The 24403-nt window shown below is 41.5% G+C and overlaps 1 protein-coding gene across 1 annotated transcript in view; it reads right to left on the bottom strand.

Annotated features, from left to right (window-relative positions):
- Positions 1-2384: 2384 nt before the first annotated feature.
- Positions 2385-24403, bottom strand: part of OTC (ornithine transcarbamylase) — a 32532-nt gene continuing 10513 nt past the window's right edge. The window contains exons 4-10 of the mRNA XM_009925888.2: positions 21319-21406; positions 14941-15094; positions 7858-7980; positions 7123-7176; positions 6862-7011; positions 5669-5806; positions 2385-3653 (exon numbers count right to left, since the gene is read on the bottom strand). Coding sequence (XP_009924190.1) covers positions 3594-3653; positions 5669-5806; positions 6862-7011; positions 7123-7176; positions 7858-7980; positions 14941-15094; positions 21319-21406 — 767 coding nt within the window. The 3' untranslated portion in view covers positions 2385-3593. The remainder of the gene's footprint in view (positions 3654-5668; positions 5807-6861; positions 7012-7122; positions 7177-7857; positions 7981-14940; positions 15095-21318; positions 21407-24403) is intronic.

Genomic DNA, 24403 nt, shown 5'->3' with positions numbered 1-24403 from the left:
ATGCCAAGTCCACCACTAAACCATGTCCCTAAGCACCACATCTACACATCTTTTAAATACCTCCAGGGATGGTGACTCCACCACTTCCCTGGGCAGCCTGTTCCAGTGCTTGACAACCCTTTCCGTGAAGAGATTTTTCCTAATATCCAATGTAAACCTCCCCTGCCACAACTTGAGGCCAATTCCTCTCATCCTATCTCCAGCCACCTGACAGAAGAGATGGACCCCCACCTCGCTACAGCCTCCTTTCAGGTAGCTGTAGAGAGCGATAAGGTCTCCCCTCAGCCTCCTCTTCTCTAGACTAAACAACCCCAGTTCCCTCAGCCGCTCCTCATAAGACTTGTGCTCCAGGCCCCTCACCAGCTTGGTTGCCCTTCTCTGGACACGCTCCAGCCCCTCCATGTCTTTCCTGTAGTGAGGGGCCCAAAACTGAACACAGCACTCGAGGTGCGGCCTCACCAGTGCCGAGTACAGGGGGATGATCCCTTCCCTGCTCCTGCTGGCCACACTACTTCTGATACAGGCCAGGATGCCATTGGCCACTTTGGCCACCTGGGCACACTGCTGGCTCGTATTCAGCCGGCTGTCAACCAGCAGCCCCAGGTCTTTTTCCATGAGATGGCTTTCCAGCCACTCTTCCCCAAGCCTGTAGCGCTGCATGGGGTTGCTGTGACCCAAGTGCAGGACCCGGCACTTGGCCTTGTTGAACCTCATACAATCGGCCTCGGCCCATCGATCCAGCCTGTCCAGATCCCTCTGTAGAGCCTTCCTACCCTCCAGCAGATCAACCCTCCTGCCCAGCTTGGCGTCATCTGCAAACTTACTGAGGGTGCACTCGACCCCCTCGTCCAGATCACTGATAAAGATATTAAACAGAACTGGCCCCAATACTGAGCCCTGGAGAACACCGCTTGTGACTGGCTGCCAGCTGGATTTAACTCCATTCACCACCACTATTTGGGCCCGGCCATCCAGCCTGTTTTTTACCTGGGGAAGAGTACGCCCGTCCAAGCCATGAGCAGCCAGTTTCTCCAGGAGAATGCTGTGGGAAATGGTGTCAAAGGCTTTACTAAAGCCCAGGCAAACAACATCCACAGCCTTTCCCTCATCCACTAAGCCGGTCACCTTGCCATGGAGGGAGATCAGGTTGGTCAAGCAGGACCTGCCTTTCACCAACCCACGCTGACTGGGCCTGATCAGCTGGTTGTCCTGTACGTGCCGTGTGATGGCACTCAAGATGATCTGCTCCATAATCTTCCCCGGCACTGAGGTCAGGCTGACAGGCCTGTAGTTCCCCAGATCCTCCTTCCAGCCCTTCTTGTAGATGGGCATCATGTTTGCTAACCTCCAGTCAACTGGGACCTCCCCGGTTAGCCAGGACTGCTCATAAATGACAGAAAGTGGCTTGGTGAGCCCTTCCACCAGCTCCCTCAGCACCCTGGGGTGGATCCCATCCAGTCCCACAGACATGTGTGTTTGTCTAAGTGGTGTAGCAGGTCACTAACCATTTCCCCTTGGATTATGGGGCTTCATTCTGCTCCCTGTCCCTGTCTCCCAGCTCAGGGGGCTGGGTACCCAGAGAACAAGTGGTCTTGCTATTAAAGACTGAGGAAAAGAAGTCATTAAGTACCTCAGCCTTTTCCTCAGCCTTTGTTGCTATGTTTCACCCCACATCCAATAAAGGATGGAGATTCTCCTTAGCCCTCCTTTTGGTGCTGATGTATTTATAGAAATGTTTTTTATTGTCTTTTATGGCAGTAGCCAGATTAAGTTCTTTGAGAGCTTTCGCCCTTCTAATTTTCTCCCTGCATAACCTCACAACAGCCTCATAGTCCTCCTGGGTTGCCTGCCCCTTCTTCCAAAAGTCATAAACTCTCCGTATTTTCCTGAGTTCCAGTCAAAACTCTCTGTTCAGTCAGGCCTGTCTTCTCCCCCGCCAGCTCATCTTTCAGCACATGGGGATGGCTGGCACGTGCGCCTTGAAGATTTCACTCTTGAAGAAATCAACACAATAAAACTGATACTAATGCATTTTTTTTAATGAAGTGACTAGCAAAATTAGTTGTCTTACTCTCAGATAGCACTAAAATCAGGTTAGTAAGGATATCTACAATTCTAAGCACTTGAACAGCTCACTAGCTCCAAGAGGACCAACTGTACTTTTAAGTGTTTTGCTGAACTGGAACCTAATTCACAAAGCAGGACCTAATACAACCAGAAATGTCCTGTATTACATGCATTTTCCTCCAAATACTAAATTGGGAAGTAAAACATTGATTTCTAGCACATACCCTATTCCTCCATCATTGATGCAGCTAGATCTCTGTTGAAGTGTAAATGATCACTGAATTATTGAAACCCTTGTAACGTTGTAATGGAAAATGTTAATTTTAACAAGAGACACACAAATGGCTGCAAAAACAATAAATCAGTCATAAGTGGGTAGATAAACAAATGTATTTTTATTTTTGTTTCAGTGATCTGTGTGGCCGAGCAGTGAACTCCAATTTTGAAAGGAAATAATGTTTTGCAGCTGGCCAGAAAATGGAAACCCATTTGCAGAATTTTTAAAAAATCACAGACATTGTTCCAGTATTACAGCAGGAAAAAAACCATCAGATTCTTGAAACTAATTAGAAACAACAAAGAAGGTGTTTTTTATTAGTAGTCAAAGCTTTACCTGAAACATGAAACGCAGACATCCAGCCATCATAAAAACTACAAATGTCATGAATCTGTTTACTACTGAGGTGGATTAGCTGAAACATACACCATGTTACAGTGCCAGGCAAAATGCAGCAAATTCTTTCCGCAAAGGAGGTGTATACAGTTCCATCATATGGTGCCCCTCATTTTTGCTTCATAAAAAAGAAATAGAAAACTTGCTTCTTCAGCCAAAATTCTGTTTAGGGAGTGAAGGTCTAGGGGAGGTGGACAAAGAATGAACCAGTTCCTTCCAGCCATCTCTCTCTGCACCATCCAACTCTGCGGAAGCTGCCCTGTTCCAGTTCCACAGCAATATCCTCCCGTGCAAGCCCACAGGAATGTCACGGAAGAAGATAATGCTCACAAGGTCTCCATATTTTTGGTGTCAAACAGGAGTGGAATTTGGAGGTTGGCTGGAGGACAGAAAGGAGCCAGGGTGCCCAGGAAGTGCAGGCAACCAAGGCAAACTAAAGCGCTGCTTCTCTGCGCATGCCTCCTGAGATCAGCAATTAAATGGACAGGTTTAGGGAGAAGTTTATGTCTGTCACATTACACTATACAAATTCCAACACAGCTATGTGTAGACTGCGCTATGCCTACAATGCTGGTAGAGCCAATCATTAAAGTACAACCTTGGAACATTTTCCGTGATGCTGATCACTAGAAAGCATAGCCAACTTGGAGCATCAAGATGAAAAGCAGCTTTTGCAATGGTGTTCATTGTCTTGAACATTTTCACGAGTGTAATGCAATATTATACAGCTAACTATACAGTTTTATTAAAGAATCATTCATTGCCTGGATGCTTTCTGAAGAAGATCTATGTATTTGTGGACCAGAATATTCTGCCGATGAGGAATATTTTTCTTTTGGCAGGAATCCAAGCATCAAAATGTAGGCTTTTGTAGCTGTGGTGAGTAATCTGTCAGCAGGGAAACCATGACAGCCTAGAGGAGGAAGAAAAGAAAAAATCCAATCACATTGGAAACAGATACTCCATAAAAATAAATAAGGGGGAAATATTTTCCAGCTCTAAAGTCTTGTGTTGAAAATTATTGTCCTGACAAAAACCGCACACTTAGATTTATTTGCTAGAATTTCTGATGATGAATCAGGAAAGAGCTGAAAATCAGTTAGGATGTTCTGTATTGTAGCTGATAGTGCGGACAAAATATATTAATGGACAGCCTAGAAGAAATTCAGACAAAGCATTTAGATCAAATGCTGAGGCCTTTTTGGCATGTTATATTGTATCCTCAGCTACTGCTAGGAGATGCTGTAGGTACCCAAACGGCACATGGGCTTGCTTGTGGAATTCAGCAGAACTTCCACTAGCAGAAGTAAGAGACATACTAGAATAAGGACTTTGAAATTTATCCCAGTTTAGCTATACTTTCTGTGGTAAAACATGGAAAATCCTCGCTGAGGTTAATAGTGTGTCATCTACCCCTCCTGCCCTCCCCTAGTACTCCAACAAACCTTAGGTATGGCTGTAAAATAAGAGTAATGGGAATGTCAGCTAAATAAAACATGGTGTTGCAGCAGCTCTGCCGTCCTCCCCACACCTGTGTACATAACAAGCCCCACGCTTGCTTGGTTTTGACAAGGTATTACCTGTTTCACACTGTTGTGATTTCACGGCCATGTCTGACCGCAAATTGTTATTTTGGCCCAGAACTGGGTTTACAATGGTTCTCCAGGGGTTGTGGTCTTGTTGCCTGTCCTTCCTCTCCCTTCAGCACTTCTCAGTGTGACAGGTAGTCCCAGGCACACAGTGGGGACTGAACATACAGCGGGGCAGCCCCCCGCTGCTACCCATGTCGTAGCTGCCCTCAGCACTGTTTGGAACTACAGCTGAGCAAATAATTTATTTTTCAGTTTGCTGTCTGAGCTGAAAGTGGTAGAAAATAATATATAAACAAGACCCATACATTCATTATTCCTATAGCTTGATAAAATACAAATATGACATTTTTCTTACCCCCCAAAAAATGTGCAGCTGGAACCCAAAGTAAAGGGTTTATTTTCTTTGTAAAAAATAATATTTAGGGCGATTAGAAACATTGCAAAATAAAAATAAAATATATGAGCACTTTTTGGAATTTTAAGGCTAAAACTCTGAATTTAACACAAATTTGTTAGTAATTTTGACAATGTCCAAAATCTGAGGTTTTGGTAAATACAATATTCAACCACTTCTTCACCTGGAGCATGTCTAGAGTTCATCTGAGAGCTATGACAATGTCATTTTTGTTTTGGTTTGGTTTTTTACCTCAAAGTTTTCACTAGCTTTTGACGACATGATGGTTCTAAAGCTGACAATAAATAACAGGCTACTGAGATCTGGCAGTAATTTTCTGAAATTCTAGGAATGTTGAGAGGGGAGTTATGGTTTATGTTAAGTGCCATGTGTCCTGTCATGGTTCCCATGGGTCACACAGTATTACCCACACCATAACTTTTCAGGGTCCTTCAAAGCTTTGCTCTTGCAGCACTTTCTCAGGGAAAGTTCCCACTGGTGTCAGTGGCAGGTTTTCTTGAGAGAAAACTGCAGAATCTCTAGCTTTAAGTGTTTGGGAAATTGTAGTTTCTAAGACCAGTCCCTGGGACCTCAGCATTTAACATGTTTTAAAGTTGAACAGCTGAGTTAATCATTAGAGAAAATCCAGTGATTTAAATACCAAAAAATTACAGCTTATACTGTAGATTTCATTTAGTGATAAAAGCTGGGTCAAGCAACAGCAGATTATCATCAAAATAGGTCACATTTGTGTCCAGAAGTATTTGTGCTACATATATATGTTGCCTACAGTCAAAATTGTGATGTGCTGTGGGGTGCATTTGAAACATATGTGTTAACATCTACTGTTTATTGAGGAACTAAGCTGAAGCCAAGCCTGTAGTGTAAGGCAGAACAGAAGCTGACCCTAATCTCTAACTATTGTTATCTTCTTTTTGTTACCATAATTGTCCATTTTCTGTTTTCAGCCTCCTGGAAAACCAATGACCGTGGAGAATAAAACACTTCATCATCAACTTCTTCAGGTTTTCTGGGCAAACAATGTAAAAAAGTCCAGTTGGAAGCAGCAGATTTTGCAGTCTGTAGATCAAAAAGCATATAAAAATAAAGAAATATGTGAGGACATTAATAAAATCTTTGACTAGTAAAAAGGTTAACAAATTTTATATGAGCTCGCACTCTAGTTACTTGGATGATGAACTCAGAAGAATTCCACTGACTTCAAAAGAATTCCTCATCTGTGATTAAGATGGGAATATCCCCATTTATGTCAGTAAGAGTTCAGCGCTGACTTCACAAAAGTCAAATATTTACTCTAATTTCTCTGGCTTTAGTAGGCGAGTAAAAACTCCAGTGACTTAGTGGATCAATAAAATGCAATCTTTATTTGAATGCCATACGGTAATATAATACTATTGATAATTGCAACAAGAACATACTAAACCATGATTTAAAAGGCCATAGTTTTTTCTTTTGATGTTGTCACTCATAATATATTGATCTAATACCAATGAACAAGGAAGTAAAGCATTTTAGGCCAGTTCAGAGACATACCCATCAATAGTATTTTGTGAACTTATGTTAAAATACAGTCAATTAAACCAGTAATTCTGTCAGCAATGAAAATGTCCTTTTTATCTTGGACAATTAATAGTTTATGGCTTTGCACTTTTCTCTAACTGATTTTGTAATGATAAGCATTTCAACTAGATGATTTTAAAGACATATATTTCATGCTTTATTCATTGACGGATATACACAAAATTGCCCCAAATGCTGCCCAGACATTTAAGAGTTAATCTGTGAGCTACTCATTCGAAATAAAATATAAGGGATCATTTCTGGTAGCAAAGAGGAAATGCAAAGTTAGAAATAGTTTTTAGGTCATAAAGAAGTAAAAGGTTAGGCCTCCTGCACATGTTCTGGAGTTAGATCTCATTGGGAAGCTCTGAAAGAGGCCAAGCAACATGAAATGTATAAGATAACTCAAGCCTTGCTATCTTTGTGAGTTTTTCAAGCTGAAGGGAGGTTTGCATGTGGTTGTTCCATGGCCCCACTCAAAAAAATACCAAACCCATGCTTTGCTGATGTTGATTCTTAAAAGCATCAACAAAAACCTAAATCTCAGTTTTTACCTGCATTGTAATCTGATAACCTTGAAATGCCTTTAGTCTTTCTTTCTTTTCCTCTTCTTGTCCCATACTTATCCATGTATCTGTAACTAAGACATTGGCACCGTCTGCAGCTTCCAAAGGATCTGTTGTGAGAAGTAACTTGGTACCATACTAATGTGAATAAAATAAGGAAGATCAGGAAGACAAGGAATTTCAACTTCGTTTATAACAAAAATAAACTCTATTCAAACTATTCTACTAGGCTATTTCTTAGCGTCCTACCTCTTTGGAGTACTGTTCAGTTATTTGAGTTATTCTGAGGTCTGGTTCAAAGCCCTGCCAAAAGAGATGATAGGTAACATATCATGGGACATATATAAGAGCTTTACTGATTATTAACATTGGTTAGAAAAATAATACTGAACCATTTGCCATGGGAAGAATGTCTTTCAAAACTGTAAAACCTCAGGAAATTATGTTGATTTTGTTGAAAGTTTATTTTGGAGATAAACTGGTGGAAAGTGTTCTGATACGGTAAGAAAAATGTATTTCAGTAGTTACAGAATGAAATGCCTATACATAATTTAATTTTTTTTGTTCTAAACTGATTCTTTGTTTTATATTTTATGTTGTATTATAATGCAGCATTCTAAAAAGCTGCATCACTAATCTGAACCAACCAAGATGCAACACTTCCACCAATCTGAAACAACTTTAAAATTTGGGGGGAGGGGGCATTGGATGACTTTGTAATGCTTTCTCAAATTGAATTATTATCCACCATGATTTATACTGCAGTCATGAATTCCCCTCAGCCCTTCTGAAGTTGGACTCAGTAGAATTACTCCTGCTTTGCATCAAAATAACAGAATCAGGATTCTGAACATTGCTTCTGAAGGCTGGCACTCAAGATACATGCAAGCACCACTACCTGAGGCCCTTGGGAAGTATCCAAGTGGCTGAGACAAGAATGGGCAAAGTTTGCCTTCCTTACTCTGTGCGCATGGCTTTCTTTACCTTGGGAGTCGCGATACGCAGGTGCATTCCCAGCTTTGCAGCACTCATCATGATGGAGTGGAGGATGTTGTTTCCGTCCCCAATCCAGGTGACAGTGAGCCCGTTGAGCCCACCATAGTGCTCCTGCCAAACGAATCAGACAGCCCTGGGGTTATGTTCCAAGCGAGCTGAGGAAGCTGATGCCCTAGGTAGGAGGAATTGATCAGATGGGTCTGGTGCAAAGAAGGCTGGCTACCTTCAAATGCTAGCTGCATGAAACCATACATTTAATTGAACTTCCTGCAGCTACAAGATGGCTACAAGGGAGGGAAAGCCCCCTGTGTCATACATGAAGACACAAGTGCTGCAGCTTTCTCCAGTGAAGGACACATTGACACGTATGCCATATGGTGAGGCCCAGGCTGAGAGACACAGCACTGGACACACAGCAACTATAGCACCAAAGCCGTACAGCCATGAGTTGGTGCTCATATATATCAGTGAACGGTAGAAATTCTTAATTTAGAGGCAGTCCTAATGCCTAGGATAGCAACCCTTCCAGCTTTCCCCCAGATTGTGAAAATATCCCTATTCATGTTTGCTCTGGCTTGGCTGGCTCTATACAGTATTCCCTCCGGCCATGGCAACCATACCCTTAGAGTGCATTTTAACCGTCACAGCTGTACAGGACAACAAAGAGCAATACTGTGAAAGCAGCTGTGCCACTCATGGCCTGCAGGGTTTGCTCTCCGTTGCACAGTGAGAGTGCAGTGATTTTTTTACCAGAACTGGAATCAGCATTACAGTGTTAACTGTAGCTTTGCCTGATGGCGCTTACAGTGTGTACATGTGCAGCTACTCTGGCCCTCAGCCACCAACAGATAAGGCCTAAAGAGGAACAAGAGTAACAGGAGTTTCATATTTCCAGAGCAGGACAATTTGAGATCTTTTAGCAAGCCTTGTTTTAAATATGCATGTTTATAGTTACTTAAGTTGATACCAGAAAGTTTGTAAAGACATAATCAAATACATCTGTATATGCCTGCTCTGTACAACTCCACCTCATGACTCAAAAGACTAAAGACACGATGGAGACTCTTTTATTCTTAGTTCAAAATTGGGCCATGCTACAATTACATTGTAGTAGCTGGAAGCCAGACAGTGTTTCAACACTTTGTGTGACATGATTCAATGCTTGTCAGAGAGGATAAGCATCCACGTTGTAGAGCCGTACTAACTGGCAACCTTGCAGGCAGTTGCAGCAAAGATGCCAAAAGACCGAATGGGAAAAGGGCTGGGACCCTCCTCTCCCGGCAGCAGTTTCTCCTAAACAAATAGCTGTGAAGTTGTTCCAGAACAAAGTTATTGGCATTTCTGCCAGCGACCACAATTTCGAGTCAAAAATAGTAACACTTGAAATATTGAATGACATTAAAATGCTGTTGAAATCTAAACCTAATAGAGTCCTAGGCTGCCTACAGTTTAGGGGCTAAAACTATGTTATTGTAAAACTATCGCTTTTTCACTTGAAGTTTGTTAGCAGCAGGCTCATTGGCAGAGGTTTGATGCAAGGGCATTTACAGATCAAATCAGGACTTTGTGTACATGGAAGTTATTTCAGTATAACAGCTCTGCAGGTCTCTAAGGATCTTTCAAAGTTCTTCCACATCTCCTAGCAATGGTGCTCCTAGGAGAAGACCAAACTAAAGCATTTATTTAAGGGGTTGTTTGCAGCTAGGGCTTAGTGATAGCTGAGACACAAACCCACAGCCAGGAGCAAATGAGACAGCCCTGAGTTTTTTGATTTTACTGTTTAAAAATAGGCATCGCAGCCTGTAATGCTCAAAGCACTGACTAGTGAGTCACAAATATACTGCTATGTTAAATAACTTCCACCTTATTACCAGCTGCTACTCTGCATTAAAAGCAGCACAGTGCATACTAAATAGTTTTCTCTGTTTTCCCAAGCTACTAGCTGTTACAGATAAAATACGAAGTACTGGAGATGTCTGTATAATGACCCTCAATATGCACTGCAAATTGCAAAGCCACATCTGCAGTGACTACTGTATAGAGTGGGCATAGCTGAGCTAATCTTAATGAAGACATTTAGCTAATGGAAGAAGTCATAGACAAGGCAGAATCAAGCTGTGTGTGTGCTAGTGGAGCCTATTTTATATCCTGTGTTAAGCTTTATGCTGCCACTGGTATACTGCTGCTGTAACTCAAACCTCTTCATCTAAAGCCAGTCACTATGACTGTGACTGTACTGCTTATACACATCCATCCTCAAACTCCAAGAAAGATGAGATTATTGTGTTGGTCAGAACCAGAACGCTTTGAGACAATATGAAAGCTACCGTATATGAGACATACATATTTTTTTCCTGTTTTATAGTATATGCTTATACAACTGCACAGAGAAAATCCTGCTAAAAGTGTTTTGCCACGATGGTAACACTCTAGGTTAAACCAGCACCTTTACAATACATGCTGATGACCTGAGCCTCTGAAGATATTTTTCACCTTACACCCCTCCCCAATTTTTCCAAACTCTGTTATATTGATGTAGGCTTTTTACCTGCTTGGGTGTTCTGCAGTTTCGCTTTACATTTAGAACCTGACTTCAAAATATTTACACTTCTAGTAAAGCCATACAAAAAATAACATATTTAGAAAGTCTAGAGCCCTTCTCCCTTATGAATGTCTCTTTGGCAAACTAGTAATTGCTGCTGTAGTGCCACAAAACTTGACTTTGCTATTCTCATGAAAAATCCCTGCTAAATAATTAATGTCAATTTTACAGTCAACTTTCTCATGCTCATGCTGCTTTTACAATGTTTCATTCTGTTCTTATCCATGGTTGCAGTGTATCAGCGTATCAAACCCTGGGAAAAAATAAGCATGCTCAGTGATTTAGTACTGTTGTATGTTTAGAGAAGACTGGTTTAACTAATTAGGGACATTCATGTCTGCCTCTGCCTGGACTTGCTTCCAGCTGGGCTGAAACTGACACCATTATAGATTACTTCTGAAATGTTTGACCACAACAGTCATAACAGCCCTCAATTAAAACAAGCTTTTGAATAATGAATCAATAATCTGTCAAAATTTAAAAAGGAAAGCATGGGACTAGTCAAAGCTTTAGCCCTTTGGGAGGCAGTGCAATCCAGTAAATGAGAAACTGCGCAAACTTGGATCTATCGGCTCTCAAACTGAGCTGAAGGCAGATGCTGGGCCAGTTATGTTTCTTACTCCCACGTTGTTTTTTGTCATGGTTATTGAAACAGTATATTCTAGAAGATCAGTCCAGATCTTAGTTGGGATTTCTAACTGTTAGAATAATGATGATGATGACGATGATGATGAATTTGAAGACTATAATAATTTGAGCTCTTTGGGTCACATATTGAGGAGAAGTTGAGAATACATGGCAGCCCTCTTCAAGCTGGGCAATGCTGTAATTTGTTACACTATTTAAAAAGGAATCATTGATGTATTTCTTATGCCAACAATTTCTTTCTGAAAAAGAAATTTCCCTTCAGACCAGTGACATAAAAAGATAGTGGCATATGGATCCACTCTAATTACCAGTCTGGCCACCCTGCAGTCAGCTACAAGTTAGCTGATTTGGCCAGTGACATTAATATCAATTGAATCAATGTCAGTACCCGGTTTGTCCCCAGGATACAAATTGTATGATGCTGTCCTCCAGCCAAGCTTCTCAGAGCAGAAGTTGTGAGCCACAGTTTCCGCCCAGGAGACTGAGAGGCACCGGGTGGACTCAGCAAGTGGCTGTTATACGCCTTCAGCACAGACGGAGAAGTGGCTCTGCGTGTGCACAGTACCAGCACACAAACTCAGTCTTTAAAGGCCAAATCCCCAAACCCTCAAAATCAGGTTGCATAATGTTTACAACCATTTCTAGTGGGTTGTAACTCAAGCGCAAACTCAGCTCAACCCAACTTTTAAGAAAGAGGGTAGCATGTGTGCTAAGAAAAACATCCCTCTTGGCATAATAGAGGGCATTAATCCTGACCACAGTATTAAAGGGCAGAGCCAGCTTAGATGTCAAACATGTGAGGGGCTCCAGGCTGCTCAGGAAGAAGGCACTGGGCAAGAAGATGTTGAACTGGAAGAATCTCACCCTAGTGTTCATGACAGGAGTACACTTCATGATCTGACAAGAACACCGTGAATACAGAATGAGAACTGACAGCCCTGAAAATAAACCAGATGCATTGTTTGTGGAATGCAACAGACTGTACTAACATAACCACACTAAAATGCACCTGTGGAAAAGGAATCAGAAGCCATAGGCAAGAAGACATTCTGAGAAAACAAACCAGGAAATTAGGTAGTTTCAGACCAACGAGAAAGTGCTCGAAGAGGATTCAAGAAGGCACATGATAAAATTAATACAATTTAGAAAATGGAAGAATAAAAATGTGGTAAGCCTGAAGAGGGCCAGAGTGCATGTAGTGCTCCACTGGTAAATGCAGAAGGAGAAAAAAGAAGAGGAAAAAAGAGTACAGCAGGGAGGAGCAGATCCAGGCATGAAAATATTTACAGATATAAGGAAGAGACATTTTTAAAGAGAAATAAGCTGCATGAAATCTGTAGTTACATTTAAATATAAGGCCTATGCCACTATTGTAATTTGCATGTATGTATAAATCAAATAAATTGCCTTTGCATTGCAGGAAAGCAGTCCAAATGTTATATATGAACTTTCAACTCATTTAAAGAATTGGTGGTACTATTCAACATCCCTATATTAATCTTCTTGCATGCAGTACTCGGATAACATCTTTTTACCCTGCCAAAAATCCCAAAAGTTTGATTGTGGTAACAGCTAGACCCTGTGGCTCACACTTCTTCAAGCGTTCCTCCTACTTCCGTGATCTGGTAAAGTTCATTATATGATTAAAATGCCATTTTATTACATGCTACTGGCTGTAAGACCAGTCTTCTCCACCTCAGTGTACAGTGCAGAGAGGAAAAAAGGCAGCAGACGGGCAGGTCAGAAAGGGAAAGAGCAGGCAGTGCCAACACCCACAGTGCGCTGCAGAGAGCTCCCCCCGCCTGCCTCTCCCTTCTGGGTAAGAAAGCAAGAAAGGAAAGTGGGTCAGAAACCGGTGGTGCGGCATGCCCTTGGCAAAGTGGGGTGGCCACCCAGCTGCCCTCTAAAGACCTCCTGACAAACTCTGGGTGAAGGAACATGCTGGAAAGCCTGGGAGAGAGATGGGCACAGCGGGAGGAAACGGTGCTCTGCTTATCAGGCTGACTGGGAAAGTGCTGCAAATTTTAAAAAGCTTCCATGGCTGTCCAAAAGCTGAGCCACTCACTGAGATCTCTGTAAGTGCTCACTTCGTCATGATACCTCTCCACGTCAAATGTTTCTCATGTCTGAGCAGCAACTGTTTATGGTCCTGTTTCCTCATCATGTAAAATGGGCGAGGACACTCTTTCCAAAGATATCCTGCCCAGTGCTTGATGCAACAAGGGCACCCACCCGCTGTTGCTGCTGCCCTAGGTATTCAAACCAAGGAAAAGTCCAGCCTTCTACCATGGCTGCCCTATACAAGGAGACAATGGAGGAGGAGCAGAGGATGATCAACAGGGCAGGTACTCATTCTGCTGATCTCCATAAGTTTCCCCCTAAGACGAGTGGAGAAAGAGATGCATTTCTAGAGGGTGATTGAGATGCTCAGCGGTCTCTCTTCATTGACTGGAAATTGGTGCTGTAGTTAGTGTCCCAGAAAAAAAACAGGTTTAGGGGCAGAGATACCAACAGTCATGTAGACTATGAGTCACAGATTAATCCTGAAGCCTGTTATTCACAAGTGATAAAATGCTAATAAATAAGGTGTTTGCAAGATAGAACCCCCTGCAAAACACAACCATAAGTTCCACCTGGTTTACAGTTGCACACAGTGTTTAAATGAAATTATGACATTTAATGACTGATGGCATTCTCATTACAGCTTTCTGTCTTACGTAATTTGAACAGTTCATTGAAGCTGGTTCAATGTGATCTCACAAATGTACCTTATCCTGAGGTATGTGAAACATTTTAGTCTCAAGTTCACCAATTTTTGCTGGTCTCTTCACTTTAAGTATCAAAAATTTTATGAAAAATACTCATCAAAGTAAGGAAGAAGTAATTTCCACTAAACATATGAGTCTTTCAGTATTTAAAATTTAAGGCATGAATATTTTAATATTACTCTCACTGGATCTTTTTCCATATACTGAATGTCCCACAACAGTCTTTGACAGCTGAGAAACACAGCTGAATGAATCAGGAAATTATTCTGCCCTCCCTTTTTAAAGCAGTGTGATTTTTATTCATTCAGAAAGTAAACAAGGTCAGAGGAGTTCATCATAGTTGTCAACCAGCACTGCAGTATAATAATCTTTTTTATAAGCCAGTTCCTCAATTGATTGTAAAACAGCATAGTCCTTCTGTTCACAGATAAACATCTGGTATTCTATGTGTAAAACATTATCCTGCTGTCAAATCAACTATTTCATTAGATTAAACTACAAAATATGATCTTTTTTAACTCTTCTTTGATGTGAGCAAAGTTTAAATAGGTTTAAGTGCCTGAACACTAGGCGTTTGCACTGCTAGCATTAACTGGCTTTTCAAAACAAATTTGTTCAACCGATTTCCTAATATATGAATAGTCATTCCTTTTAAACTGTTCATAGGTTATGGAGGAATCAAGAGTGAACTACTGAGTTTTTTTAAGTCAGTGGAAAAACTTCCACTGGCTTTGGTTGAGCCAACATCTCACCTTTATCTTAATATGTAAAGCCCCCTGCACATGTTTTTAATTGCAGCCTAATTCCAATGAAGTACTTAATTTTATGCTTAACTTCAGTCCCACGACAGCTGATAGGACTAGGTAATTGTTTTAAATTAAACAGGTCCTTAATTACATTGCTGGATGAAGATCTCTTTAAATAACAAGTGTCATATAATTACCACTTAGAAAAACCTAGGAATAAGTGGTTTTGAACCTCACATCCCCAAATACTTACCAAGACCAAGACTTAGCAAAAAAAATTGTTATTAAACAGGGATTATATTGTTACCTGAAGAGTTAGGTAATCAGCTAAAATCTGGAGAGGATGGTATAAATCGGACAATCCATTGATTATTGGGATCGTGGCTTCTTTTGTCATTAGGTCCAGATCATTATGCTTATAAACTCGAGCCAAGATTGCATTTGTCATGCTGGACAGCACCCTGGAGGATGGCAGAAAATACCCAAGTCAAACATAATAAATATATCCCTGTTGCACTCTTCAGCATGCAACACATAAATATTAATGAGAAGTGGTAATGAATCAATTTTTTCAGCTATCTGAATAATTTATCATGCCTGCATAGCACACTTAAATGCAGATATTTTACAAGCTGCTAATAAGTAAGAAGTTTTACTTATTAACAAACTATAGTAAGTAAATGAAAACTGCTGCTGTATTTTATGTTTTTTTTCTTTTTAGTGTTTGATTGTAGCTACAGAAGTAACATCAATAAATGTTAAGGTATCTGAACTAAGATAAGAGATGGTGTAACACTGTAACATTTGAAGAATTTGATAACTTCAGAAGAGATAAGGTATAAGATTTCTGGAGTCTTTTAGCAAAGAACAAATGTAGCATTGACTGAATATCACAGTGTTCCTGTATGGTAGCCTGGACTTTGTGAGGATTAGACAGATCTGTCTTAGATTACCACAATTATTTACTGATCTTAATGAACACAGAAACAGGAGGCCAACACCACCAGCCTGTTCTTTCTCCTACCTACACACCTGTGTATTGACACACATGGTAGCAGCACTAAAGTAATGCTCAAATTTGAAACTCAGCATACTGCTAGGGGCATGCAGGAGTCACTGTGCCACTCTGGCCTTAGCCTCATTTGCCAAAGTGTGAAAGACTCAGAGATTAGCACAGTGGATTAGCATAGTATATTGGTATGCTCTGAATTCTTTAGATAAATTAAATAGGGACTGGAACTCTGCATTTGTCTGCATTTCTGTGTTTTAATCAGGCCCTGAAGCCTGACTTTGAAGTAGCATTTTGTGTGGTTTTATGTTATCTCTAATAGGACTTTAAAACAAAACAAGGAAGAGACTGAATAGAAGACTATGAAAAATTCTTGCAGTATCTATCTTCCTGATTAGCCATGAAGAATTCTGGTTCTCCTCTTGTGGCTATTAATGCCATGGACTTTACACAGACAAATCTTTTGATGAAGTCAGTAACAAATATTTTCTACGGACACAAGACATGCCTCACACAAGCAAAACTCTTATAAAATATTACAAGATTCCCTGTAGAGCTCTCTCTGAAGAAAAGACTGCTGGTAGCAGCTCCAAGTAAAAAGAAGCAACTGAACAAGGTATTTACTGATTGCAAAGTATTCGAACAGTTGCTGTTTGTGCCATTATTTCTTCCTAGTTCTTGAGTTTCTTTTTCTGTGTGTGTGTGTTTATTCTAGCTTGAAACATGTGACTGTGGAAAACCTGTTCTGTTCTGAACTAGTCATCAGGGATGGGATGCATGGTCCCTTTTGTTAGCCATCTAACAGGTGTCCACCCGAAACAAGACATAGCCAGTCCCACCAGTCAAGGAAAAGAAGCAATCATACTGGGAAATTGCCTATTTTTCTTAGACTTTTTTTAGGATGTCAGGACAGCTGATTCCTACCCGACTTGACTGATAAAGAATTTAAAGAAGATGGTTCCTTTACAGGGTATGCCATTAGAGGAAATTCAGTCACAATCAATTACTAACTAGTGAAAACTGCTGGATTTTCTTCCTTAATCTATTGAAAGTAGATACTAGATTTACTAGACACTTAGCAGCAAGACACCAGACAGTCCCTCTGCCAGCATTTCTAGATGTCATATCTTATAGTAGGAAACCCAGGTGGAAACTGGGTTTGTACTTTGTGAAATCAAAACCAAATTGAACTCAACCCCCCCCCCCAAAAACCAACAAAATCTCATCTGAGGAGATGAAGTCTCCTGTAATCAAATCAATTTGAAGGAAACCATGTAAGGCTGGGAATTGCATAGGAAAAAAGACCTGGCTAGACAAGAGTCTTTAGTAAAGAAGTTTGGGAAGGTGAGGGGGAGTAAGCACAGGCTCATCAGGTGACTTTCCATTTAAGGTTCCTATGTTATCACTAACTATAAGGTCTTTTTCTCTTTTCAGTCTTTTTGCAAGACTGTGAGCCTATAAATTTCAAAATCCCAGAGCTTGAAAATACATGAGTGTATTGGAATGCTGCATATCTCTCTTTTCAAAATAATTTTTATTTCTACAGAAAAAAGCTGGAAATTTTTACTCAAGTGTATCCTCTGAGGAATCCAAAATTAAACACAAATAAAAGTATGCCTTTTTGGTGTGGCTGATCTCTGAATTTGAAAATGAGGCACTTGCATATATTTTGGGTAGAATATTGCTATCCAACATAGTTTTGGTTTTGTTTTGAAAATATATACCCATTCAAAAGGTTTAAATTTCTGACAATACTACTTCATTGTCATTCATAGTCTTACAGGGGCATATGGTGGATGTGTTCTCGGTAAGCAGTGAGAAGTAAACCTGTTCCCCATAGACGCAGAGATTCATCCCCTAATAATGCCAGTGGACTGGTAAAATCATCCTATGAGTTCTTCAGTGCTGTCACTGAACCTTATGGCCACTGAGCTATAGTGGTGCACAATGGAATTGCTCCACAGTGGAAAATACAGATACAGTACTTATATTTCATTTCACGTAATATATCAGGCATGCTAAACAGCACTGAAAGGCTTAGAGCTCCTTAATGGGTGGTAACTTTTTGCTACTGTGTCAGCATAAATGTAAATGTCTTGTGAAGCATGGAAGAACTGTATTATGAGCAGGTAATAAGTCACTAAAAATATGTTCACAGCAGAAATGCTTTCAACCCTTACCTGCAGCAATTCTAATAAAAGCTGGGACTTACATAGAACTGTGCCCCTTTTGCTTTAAGTCTCAATCTCAAGTACTTCTAAGGCCTTCAGAGCCCTAGACATATGGCTGTAAATATTTGAAATACCCTCTGGGTCTACTACAGGCATTCTTTTTTATTCTTACATTAACTGAATGAGGTTGGCATGTTACCCTTCATTCACAAGAAATGCCAAGAAATTAACACTCAGGTTGTTCTTTTGGGTAAACCGCTCAGCCTTGATTATGCAAAGTCAATAATAATTCTGCTAATGAGATCAGGAATGAAGCAGAGCACATGGGGGTCTGTAATGACTTGGGAAAGCCCTCACTCCACTGTAGCAGGCAAGTGCTGTAACTCAGCAGAGGAGCAAAATACCCAGGTCAGGGTCCTAAATAGGTACTTGTCCCGGAAGAGCAAGCAGTGACAGAGAAACAAGGGGCTGAAGGCTTGCATGGGAACTAGGTATTGTGGGAGCTTTCTCCACAGAATGGGGAGTCCTCCAGAATGGCTGGAAGATTTGCTTGCTTCTACTTTTTGCCTTATTTCTTGTAGCTTACTGTCTTTCTTTTTCCTGTTTGCTTGTGCAAACAAAGGTCATTCGAGAGACTGTGAACCAAAGATTTAATGGCCCTTTATTATCCCATTTGGGAAGAAGAAGAAATGAAAACTGGACTATAAAAGCCTGTCCGTTTGTGTACCAGAACATACCTGGATTTGCTGCAGGAATGCCCAAGAGCCTCTGGATGACAGTTCTGCATGTCTGGTGGGATGGTGCTTGGAGAGGTTATTGAAGGGGAGCACCATGTAAGGGCCCTGACCACATCCTTCCCCTTCCTGGAGGTTCGGCTGCTGGGGCTCAGAACCAACTTTGCAATAGCGCAGCTGAGGGCTACCCCTCATCACTCTGATGTCAGGGGGGAGAGGAGGCTCCCAGACAGCCCCCTTCTCTTGGGAGTCACATCTCTTGCTGCTTTGTAACCATGTCCATGCTGATCCTGACCTGGACCCCCCGCTGTAGGCTGATGTCCCAGCCTGGCCTTGGTTCACACCCATCCCCACAGAGGTGCCCGATGCCCTGGGATGTGGCTGCCCCCAGCTGCCTCCCAGTTGCCCTGCTCCCTGGCTGGGAGCAGGGGAATGGGTGCTGGCTGACAAGGCCCTGCCCTGCCTGACCCAGGGGTAGCTCCTGGCAGCCGAGCCTCCCTAGTTCCCAAGGAGCCACCAGCCCACATGGCACCCTGACATACTGCTCTGAAGACTCTCGCCACTTGTCTTTCCTTTCCCATTCACAAGTGCCACAGTGCAATTTCACATTGGCCCTGGTAAGTCAACCCTTCTTTTGGCTTCACCTGCAATCCTTCCACCTCATTTTGCCTTGGAGCCTGAAGCCACTCCTTCCCAAATGTGACACCTCTGCACTTTTTCATTCATTCCCCACTGCTCTGGTGCGTCCCATCCCTTCTCAATTTCAGTTCCTTTAAGCTGATGTAAACAGCTGCTCTTTGTCTTTCCAGCCTGCCGTGTCGGTAGCCCTGCTCACCATGTCAGGTTCTGTCTTTTCAGCCCCAGTCTCTCAGCAGCAGTCTCCCATCTCCCTCCTACTGTGCCCTCTGTCAGCATCCTCTCCTCCTACCCCTGCTCAGCTGAGAGGCTCTCTGCTTACAACAGTCCAGTGAGAATGGAAGAAAAGGCAAGATGCTTGGGAAATAATACTTATTCATATCAGCATCGGGGATTTACCTTTGACAGGTTTCGCATTCACCTTTAATGTGACATAAAGTGAGTTATGTATATTTGACTTGAAAAATCCTCCATCTCTCATGCCAGTAGAGTTGTAGCATAGATGCATGTGCTTTGAGGCATTTAAATGGCACACTTTGATGAAGCTATAGCTGTCCTGCTTAAAACTGGGGCTATGTCCCATGATGTATGAAGAATTTCTTTTGAGGGGATGTATTTGAATCCTATGACAGTGTATGAGCACTGCTGAACTGGACACAGTGGCCACTGGACATAGTGGCCTAATATACCTCAGAGTTGACTGTTAAGCCTCAGATTAATCTGTTCCCTTTGTAGGCCCACAAGTTTACATGATTTTTGAATCTTTTAAACTTGTAGTTACTAAAACATGGCAGTGGGACGCACTTTTGTTGAAACATCTAAACACTATTGTTGCAGCTTACTTGGATACTGGCAGAGTTACGTATCTAGCAGGGAGTGAGAGCTAAGTACTTTCAAGCCTCAAGAGACTGAAATTTTGACTTTCTATTATCAACACTCGTATGTCTTACACTTCAGTAGTTAAAAGCATGAAAGGAAAATCTAAAATGTTCAAATGTTTGGTCTTTTTCTTACATTTTTCTTGGATTTCATCACAGACAGAACAGCAACATAGTTCTCAAACAATCCCACTGACAGTGAAAACTGTAGTATACAGCAGAGGCAATGGAACCTCAGCTGGCCAATTGCCTATTTTGAATTGAGCCTGAAAAGCTTGACACTGCATCTTTCACCAGAACGAAAAGGACCTTTCAGACACTAGTAACCTTCCAACAGCTGAGCCTGACTGAATTGACCTCAGGCTGCAAAAGAGCTGCCTAGAAAGCAGCAAAATACTGAGCTGGGATGCGTCTTTAATACACGGAGTGCTACGAAAAACAGCAAGAGCACCTGCAAAAGATAACCTCATGTTGTGCCTACTTTCTGCAACATCAGAGGGAATCCACCGGAGAAAAACCTTGAGCTCAGTTCTTCCCTGCAGTGGCAATGGGGATAGGCTGCTAGCTACCCATCCCTGCATGCATGGGACTGGGCATGATTAAGATCTTCCAAGGGTGCCAGTAAGAGAATAATGCCATAGCCCAGCCTCCACAGCAGTCCTGACAGTGTGTACAGCTGTGGAGGAGGGCACATGAAATCAGAAACTGGCTGCAAAGTGTTGGTCAAGTTTGGTGCTGCTGAAATAGGGGGATCAGAGTGGCCTTCAGTGCCACCCTGTCACTGCACGTAGACTAAGGCCCACCAGAAGCTGGACTAACTAAGATAAAAAAAGTCTTTGCTTTTTTATTTTGCTTTTTGATTTGCCAGTCAGCTGTACTCCTAGCTCCATGAGGAGCAACAGAACCAGAAGGTTCTAGTCTTGTTTGAATGTATGTGCTGTCATCAGTGGAGCTATACTACTACTGAGGGTCATAAAATGTTTCCGTTTGTGTGACTGTCACCCTCCTTAACACTATATATGCCTAATTTGATAAAAATATTTCTCATTGTGAGACATTTTGGAGAGCTAGAGTGGATGAAATGATGGTGTACTGAACTACAGATTCTGTGAGCTGATTTGTAAATATTTAAGAAATTTGGAGTGCCTTCTGACATTTTCCAGAAAGAAAATATTAGCTTCCAAAATTATGTAAGACAGGTTGCAGCCTGATAAACTGCCAAACACATAGTGATCAATCAAGTGACATTTTACCAACCTTGCTGTATCTCTGAGACTCTCATTAGTGCCCAGATGTATGTCTTGTGTGGTAAGGAAGGAAGGATGTCCTCCAAGGAGAGCAAATCCTACAGTGAGGACAAATAAAAAAAGAAAGCAAGCACCAGCACCTCATATTTACAGCCAAGATTCAAAATCTTCTTCATGTAAGATATTTGCAGTAATAAAAGTAAAACTCAGCAGGGCATCCAAATGTTTCAAACACATAAAGTTTGACACATAAGACACAAATAAATGTATTTTGGAATAAAACCACCCAAATGTGATGCTTTGCCGAAATCCTTAGGCATGAGTTCTGATCTGTGTTCGCAGGAACAGTCATTCAAGCTGCAAGGCTACATATTGCCAAAAGCATCACTGTGGCTCCTTGTTAAGAGCTAGGTAATCCATTCATCATGCTGAATTTCCACTTCAAGGGACTTAGCATCCTATAAGGCCCATCTGAGTCACTAGGTATAACTCCACATCCTTGCAAGAAGCTTCAAGTACAGTCATTCAGATAGAAAACCCTAAGTCTTCTTATACACTATAACAAACTTGATCTTGGTCACAAATGACCAAGTGCCTTAAAAATTATAATGGGACAGAGAGAAAAGGAAAGATCTCAGGCACTGCCAGCACCCCTCCACACTGCAATAGTTAAGAGTTTACAAGGTGAGCCAAGGAACCGGATGGATTAGGTCTGAAGAATGAAATCCATTCCTGAACAGGAAACCATAGCAAGATCTGAGCATCATTTAAGAATATAAAACATTTTGGGGAACTTAAAAGGTGTCTGGACAGTATTTTGGACACATGCTAATGGCAACTTTCAAGTTCTGTCCTGCCTTATTTTTGTTGCACCACCACTAGAAAGCTACCACAAGCAACCAGCCGACACAGGGAGGAAAACAGCTTTTTTCACGAACACTTGAGTCTCTCTGCCTTTGCCTGGTTCAAGCCTAAAGCCTCCCTCCATCGAATCTCAGTGTAAAGTCTGTCATGGCCACGTATTGGGAGGATGGGACCTGAGGGGGGCTGTTTTATGAACTGCCACAAATGGTTTAGCATAAACCTAGCACAGGACACAGGGTCCTACAACTGGGGATGTACAAAGTGTAGGATTTTAACTGGGCTACAAGTAGTGTTGTAAGGCATTTTCTGTGCACTGGGGAAGATTTTCTGCATAAGAACAACTCCCTTCTAGTGAAATTGTCAGGGAGATCTTGCCCTCTCACTAATATCCATGATGGAGGAAATTTCCAGAGAATCTTGGTGTGGACAAACCAACCTTGTTGAGATAACACTGCGGGGAGTGAGCCTTTTGCTGTGACAAAAATCTAGAAGAAAGCCGATCTTATTTTTATTGCCAGGAAGAGAAAGGCTGCATACAGCACAGAAGAGCAGAGACCCCCCTTTCTCTATCAAACTGTGGAGGTGCTAATAAATTTCGTGCTGTTAAAAAAAAAAAGGGAGGGGAAAAAAAAAAAGAGGAAAGAAAGAAAAAAAAAAAAAAAGAGATAAAAAGGTTAAAAGCTGCTTCGGCTGGTTGTAGCCATTAGATGGCACTGCAGACATCTCCAGGACTGCAGCTTCAACATGATGTTTGTACAGGCCTGTCAAAGATTTTAAAAGTTGATCCCACAGCTACTCTTCAAAAAAAGATTAAACCACGAGTGAACACTGAAACCTTTCACAGATAAAACCAAGCAACTAGGTTCAGGTGGCAGGCCTCAGCTGCACAACTGGGCCCCTAACACAGAGAAGCCCTTATTAACTTGCATCCCATGTGGGCAGCAGGGTTGAGGTGAGGTCTTCCACTTTGCATCAGTTCAGCTACTCTCTAGATTTTAAAATGCAGTAGATAAAAATAATACTGCAAAATCATTCCCTTTTGACTGCCTCAATTTCCTTAAAAGTCAGATTAAAAATAATGATGCTCCAGACCCTACCTGAAGGGGAAATCTCTGCTCTGTCCAGCCAGTGTATACTCATTTTATTGAATGGGCCTGATTCTACTTTCCCTTTGTCATCATTAAGGATTGCTCCAAATCCCAACAAGATTAGCGTTAGACACAGCAAACCTTTAAGAATGAAGCATCACTCATTCTACTGTTACTTATTGCTGTTAGAAAAGCACTATACATTTGCTGGTTGCTTTGCCCTCCTTCTTGGTTATTCAGAAGCATTTTTGTATTAAGGCAGGAAAAATGTTTAGGTTTCCTCAAATACTTTCACCTCCTCTCTGCAGCTCAGACACAAACACTGTATTTATTGGAATGTGTATGCCAACTGTTGCCTAGACATTACAGCCTATCTATTCAATGACATGTCATTTGTAGTAACTTTTCCCGTCCAGCTTCTTGTGGCTAATTTCAAAGTCATATACAATTATGTCAGTGATTTATCCCTGCAAGTTCCACACAATACAATAGCCTTGCATTTTAGGCTTCTAAATGCATACACTTCGGTAGATGTTTCACAGTCCAGGGAGGCTCCCATGGACATGTTCTGTTTTCTATAAATGATGTCCAGGTAGAAAAAGAGGAATCTGGCCATTTATTCAGAATTGCCAGACGTCAGGCAGCCCAGTCAGAGCTACCACCTGGAGTCTGTGTACATAGCAGAGTCCTAATGTGTTGGGCTTTCCGCTCATGAACTGGCCATCTGTGCAGGGCCTGGGAACATATTTCCATCCAAAACTTTCCATCTGGAAATACAGAAGCTCTGTGCTCTACTTTTGTATATAGCTGCAGAGACAGAATCTTTGCTTCAGATTCTTTCATCCAGACTACTAGTAGAAAGAAAAAAAACCCCAAACTTCTGAAGCTATGCAGGCACCAATTCAGCAAATAAGCACACACGGGAGTGCTGTGTTAAACTGGAAGATCTAATCCTCTTTGTTGTCACAAGCTAGTCATATCCAAAGCCACATGCTAACTGTTTATATGAATCTTGGTGTCATCAACAAACTGTATTAAATGTTCATACTGCAGAGCCAGAATAGATTATTATCTCCTGTCCACACTTCTCACTACTGTTAGTTTTCAAAAATGGACAGTTTTATGCCTCAGGCTGTGGCACAC

Source organism: Haliaeetus albicilla, chromosome 6 (genome assembly GCF_947461875.1).
Source record: "Haliaeetus albicilla chromosome 6, bHalAlb1.1, whole genome shotgun sequence".
NCBI classification, from domain to species: domain Eukaryota; kingdom Metazoa; phylum Chordata; class Aves; order Accipitriformes; family Accipitridae; genus Haliaeetus; species Haliaeetus albicilla.
Note: the sequence above shows the minus strand (reverse complement) of the source record. Positions and strands in the feature narration are given on the sequence as shown.